This window comes from Medicago sativa, chromosome 7, assembly GCF_051527215.1.
Source record: "Medicago sativa cultivar Bolivia chromosome 7, Bolivia_mono, whole genome shotgun sequence".
Lineage (NCBI taxonomy): Eukaryota > Viridiplantae > Streptophyta > Magnoliopsida > Fabales > Fabaceae > Medicago > Medicago sativa.
The window spans coordinates 24,049,908-24,055,907 of record NC_140755.1 but is presented as its reverse complement, the minus strand read 5'-3'; the positions used below and the strand labels follow the sequence as shown (position 1 = coordinate 24,055,907).

The window sequence follows — 6,000 nt, the reverse complement described above, 5'->3', positions numbered from 1 at the left end:
TTTTTATTAGAAACACACGATGAGATAAAATCACATGTACGTCATAAAATTTATTTTTAGTAAATGTAAATTAAATATATGACAAATTTGTTACGAATTAAAAAAAACGACATTCAATAATTTATAGATTTTTTTATCATGATAAAAACCACCTCTTTAAAAAAAAAATTAGGACCAGTTTTGTTACAAATTAAAATAAAAGTGATTTTGATATCTATCAATTAAGAGAATTTATAAAAATAAAGGGTTAATTATGTTTCTAGTCCCTATAAAATAGCGACCTTGTAAGTTTAGTACATACTTAATTTTAATAGCATTTTTAGTCCCTAATTTTGTTTTTCTGCACTGAGTATTAGTCCCTACTCAATTCAAATTTGTTTAATTTATGCTTAAACTCTTAAATTTTTGAACAATTTTTTGCAGACATGTTTAGAACATTACTAAAAGTTCGTCCGCAAAAAATTATTGCAAAATTTGATTTCTACATCCAGATTTTATTACTTTTTATCTTTAACTTTTGTCGTTTTAAAAAATTCATATTTAATTCATTTCATGTCAGAAAATTCTAAATTTTAGTAAACGAACCTTTCATAGTGTTCTAATCTTGTCTCAAAAAAATCGTTCAAAAATTTAAGAGTTTAAGGATAATTAATCAAACTTTGTTTTAGCAGGGACTAAAATTATAAGTAAATTTTTTTTATAGGGACTAAAAATGCTATTAAAATTAAGTAGGGACTAAACTTATAAGGTCGCTATTTTATAGGGACTAGAAACATAATTAACCCAAAAATAAATCATGATTTATTTTGTTTGGTTATTGTAACTAAAATCACATGTTTTTGTTACAAAATTAACTATAAAAAAATGGATTTTTTTTGGTTACAAAATTATATCAACTTTAATAATTAGAGAAATATTAACTTTAATAATTAGAGAAAGATAATAGATTGTAAATTGTTTTTAACTCTTTAGATATTTAGAAGTTGAATTATAGAAAAAATTATTTTGATTGGGATTAAGATTAAGTTTGTTTGTTCTTTAAAAAAAGATTAAGTTAGAGTGTTATCAAGTGAGTTTGTTTTAATTTTTTTTTAAGAGAGAAAATATAGGGGGAGGTTGAAGCAAAAGACACAAAAGGAGATAATTTTAATGACGACTCAAAAAATTAAGAAGGGATAAGATTGTATTTTTGGTAAACATTAAGTTTCATAATTAGATAATAGATATTGTAACAAATTCCTTATAACAAATATTGTAACAAATTCTTCCGCGTGATCTCCTCTACATAACTCAATTCCTCACCAACAAATTCTATTGTATACGTTTTGGAAGGAAGGAAGTAACTTTGAAGGAGGTAGAGAATCGATTATCCTAAAGGTGAGTTCCCTAAATTAAGCTTGAATTTTAATAGTTAGAATCACAATTGTTGATTATAAATAATGAGTATATGAATTTATTAATAGAGGCTCTCTTATTTGATTGGGAAAGTATTGATTGTTATATCTATAATATCGAATATGAGTTTCATATATTTTTCACTAAAGTATTGGAAACGATTTCATGCAGAGAAGCAAGCAAATTTTCTGTATGGCACGTTCAAAGCAAATCGCTCGTAAGTCAGCTTGTGCAGCAAGGATGCGAGTTGACCCTAATGCTGTACTTAAGATTAAACCAACTACAATTGTAGTTAAGAAGCAAGATAGCAGAAGATACCAGAAGAGTACTAATAAGCTCTTGATGAAAAAGCTTCCTTTTCAGAGGTTGGTCCGTGAAATTGCTCAGAACATCAAGATTGATCTTCGTTTCCAGAGTCGTGCTGTGCTTGCATTGCAAATGGCTTCTGAGGCACACCTTGTTGGTCTCTTAGGCTTTGTTTGCGAGTTTTGAGGGGAAGGAAAGGAAAGACTTAGGAGGGGAAGGGAAGGAAAGGAAGGGAAGGGAGAAAGGAGGGAAAACCTTCCCCTTGTTTGGGAGTTAAAAAACCAACAAGGAAAGGAAATGGAGGGTTTATGTTATAATTTTACTATTTTACCATTTTTTTCAGGTGGCTTCTGAGGCACACCTTGTTGGTCTCTTAGAGGTCTCTTTTCAAAAAACAACTTATTCAGAGTATAGTTTTGTTATCATTCATTAGTTTACGTTAAAAGCTTATTTGCATAAATAAGCTGTTTTGAATAAGTTGTTTTTTGAAAAGAGGTTGTAATAAGCTGTTTTGGATAAATAAGCTGTTTTGAATAAGCTGTTTTTGATAAAGATGTGGTAATAAGCTGTTTTGCATAAATAAGCTGTTTTGAATAAGCTGTTTTTTTAAAAGAGGTTGTAATTAGTTGTTTTGGATAAATAAGCTGTTTTGAATAAGCTGTTTTTTTAAAAGAGGTTGTAATTAGTTGTTTTGGATAAATAAGTTGTTTTGAATAAGTTGTTTTTGAAAAAGAGATCTTATTAAGTAGTTTTGTATAAATAAGCTGTTTTGAATAAGTTGTTATTGAAAAAGAGATTGTATTAAGCTGATTTGTACAGATAAGCTGTTTTGAATAAGTTGTTTTTGAAAAATAGATCGTATTAAGCAGATTTGTATAAATAAGCTGTTTTAAATAAGTTGTTTTTAAAAAAGAGATCGTAATAAGCAGATTTGTATAAATAAGCTGTTTTAGATAAGTTGTTTTTAAAAAAGAGATCGTAATAAGCAGATTTGTATAAATAAGCTGTTTTAGATAAGTTGTTTTTAAAAAAGAGATCGTAATAAGCTGTTTTGGATAAATAAGTTGTTTTGAATAATTTGTTTTTGAAAAAGAGATCATAATAAGTTGTTTTGCATAAATAAGTTGTTTTGCATAAATAATTTGTTTTTTGAAAAAGAGATCGTAATAAGCTTTTTTTTTTATTTTATAAATAAGCTGTTTTTTAAAAATAGATCGTAATAATTTACTTTTTATGAGATAAGTTGTTTTGAATAAATTTCAAGATAAATTACAAAGTATAACACAATGTATTGTTTTTAAGAGGAAAAAAAGGGTAAAATAGTAAAATTATAACATAAGCCCTCCATTTCCTTTCCTTGTTGATTTTTTAACTCCCAAACAAGGGGAATGTTTTCCCTCCTTTCTCCCTTCCCTCCCTTTCCTTCCCTTCCCCTCCCCTCCTAAGCCTTTACTTTCCTTCCCCTCAAAACTCGCAAACAAAACCTTAGTTGTTACTAACATAGTATTTTTCTTTTTGCATTTAGTCTATTTTTATTTTTCCTCTTTAGTACTAACCAATTTTCTTTTCTTTTCTCTTCTCATTTGGGACTAACATTTTTATTTTTCTATTAGTTGTTTTAGAGTCGTAGTTTTAGGTAATAATTTATTTGCAAGCATTTTAGAGATTCGTAGTAATAATTACAGTTGTTATAATAACTACAGTCATTAGATCAAGTCTAAGTAACATTATGTAATTTAATATTAGTAGTCAGTTAGTAGTAGTAGTTGTAACACCCATACTAGACGTATTTAGAAATTTTAGCATGTGCGTTAGTTTAGTACTGGATACATTAAAATTTACAACATAAAAACTTCATATACAACGAATGCGCTCGTACAATAAGATTATAACTCAACTTTTATAAAATATGATAAAGGCATCCTTGAATATCCATATCATGCTGCAGAGAACACTTGCTGAAACATCCATCCGGCTACTAGCTTGCTAATCCATCCTAGTATCTAAAACAAATAAGGATTGGAATGAGACATAATGTCTCAGTGAGTTCCACCTAACCCTAGGCTATAGGCAACCACGGGGGAAACCTACGGTCACCACGTGTCTACAATACAACCTGCCGGCTGATTATACGTGTGTGGGGACTTGCTTACTTAGACGGATGTGCTTGGAGGGCCGTCATAATATTCTTAACTTGTTATAGGCTTCACTTCTTATACGTGCCATGGCGGTCAAGGGGAATCTAAAACCGCAATGCCAAGATACGCTCTATGCATCAAGGCTCTCATATACTTCTATCATAACACGATTCTAAACTGGACGATTAGGGGAAACCTAAGATCGTCACCGGCATATCTTTCTTTACTTACTTCTACTTGCTTAATATGTTGTATCTACAACATATTATCTCTTATCACAAAAGTGATTCTTGCTATCTTACTACTTCTAGACGATCTACGCCAAGTCTCTACTTGTTCTTGACGATCTACGTCAAGGCTCTATAAAATACATATACATGTATAATAAATATGCATAGTCAGCTTCATTGATTATGTTAGCGTGTAACAAACAACATTATCTGAGTTCATTTTACGGATTAGTCCCGGGTGGAGTAAATGCGGAAGTTAATCCCTTACTACCGGTGAAATGCTTAGCAAGAGCGCACCGGACTCCCTTAGTGACGTGCGGGTCCCTTACGGCTTACCCCGTTTCCCTTGGAGAACTTTTCATATCCAACCTTGGAAGGAATACAAAAGACACGACACCTTAACTTAGTGACATGCGGCTCCCTTTCGGCTTAACCATTCCCCTTGGGGAACCCCTTGAATCCAACCTTGGAAGGATTACAAGAGACATGACACTCTTACTAAAATCTTAGTCTTATGCATGTATGAAGGCTAAACCTATTCATACTATCTCTTTTACTTCGGATCCTTAAACGATCCCACTAGAGGTAAACTTATATGCTTGTTTAACTTACTTTGTGAATAGATATCAATCGATTCACGTCTTGCCATACTCGTATGGTACTTTGCTTCTATGCGAAGATAATACTCTTATCACCTCGCGCCTTACCAAGCATATTACTAATGCGTAGCATTCTATTCTTTACTAACTATTCTAGTTCTTGACAAGCTATGTCAAGGCTCTACTTTCATTCTCTTCCCGAATGACTAACTTGCTACCCGATTCATAACATAATTCTCTCATTTGCCATGCTTTACTAGCTATGTCAAATACTTGCTTTTTCTGAAGAAAACCTTGCTCAATATTTATCAAATAAGACCTTGGTTTGAGGGGTTTATTTTGTAAAAAGACTGCTTGAAGAAATCTTGAGCCAGAACTTGTCAACAACAAGCGAAACGAGCAAACAGTGCACTGTGCACTGTCCACTCGCCTCACGAGTAAGCTTGCTCGCCGTGGCGAGTAGCTGCTCGAAGTTGCGATTTGGGGGCGAGCAGGACCCCCTGTTTTGACTTCTAGCTCGCCTCGCGAGCTACCAGCTCGCTATGGCGAGTTGTGACAGTCCAGCACTTGTAAAAATGGTGTTTTTGACCCAAAAGCCTCAAAACCAAGTGTCTTTATGCATATTATGACTCTAGTGGTCATAGGAAACCTTTAAAACATGTTTATGACAAGTATTTGCAAGTATTGGAAGCATGACAAGAAAAGGGGTAACTAAACTAATACTTAAAACCCTAAAGTTTACATAATTATCTTACAAGAGAGAAACACATAAACCAAGGGTGGTAAACTATCTAAGGAATTCACCTAAACAATATTCTTGTGACATCTCCAAGTTCCAAGCTCAAACAAGCCCAAACCCTAGCTTTTGATCCACTTGTTTCCTTTGCTCAAACCATTTAAACTTGTTATTCTTACCATAAAAAGAACCATAATCCTTGCTAGCTCCTCAATCTTTAGGTTCCTCTACCAAATCACCACTTCATCACCAAGCCCTAATTTCTTTATTCAACCAACTTTCTAAGCCTAAAGCCAAAACCAAGCTTTCACATGACTATGTTGTCTAGAAAGAACAAAGATTAGAGTCTTGCTATTTGAGGAAGAAGATCTGTAAAGGATTGATGGAGAGAAAGGGAGGAAGAGGGCGATGGGTTAGAGAGAAGGGAGAGCAAAACTCTTTCTCTCAACCCTAGAGAGAGAAAGACAAGTGAAGAATGAATATGTTGGTGCCAACATCACTTAAATAATCCTTTTTTGAGCAATTACCATTTTACCCTTGCCTCAAGCGTGTTAATTCCGACACTAATACTTAACTTGTTTTAAGCTGACATAACA

The 6,000-nt window shown here is 32.6% G+C and overlaps 1 protein-coding gene across 1 annotated transcript; it reads left to right on the top strand.

Moving 5' to 3' along the window:
- Positions 1-1,587: 1,587 nt before the first annotated feature.
- LOC146905038 (uncharacterized) lies at positions 1,588-1,887 on the top strand. The gene has a single exon (XM_085728426.1). The coding sequence runs from the start codon at positions 1,588-1,590 to the stop codon at positions 1,885-1,887; it is 300 nt and encodes a 99-aa protein (XP_085584552.1).
- The last annotated feature ends 4,113 nt before the right edge of the window (positions 1,888-6,000 follow it).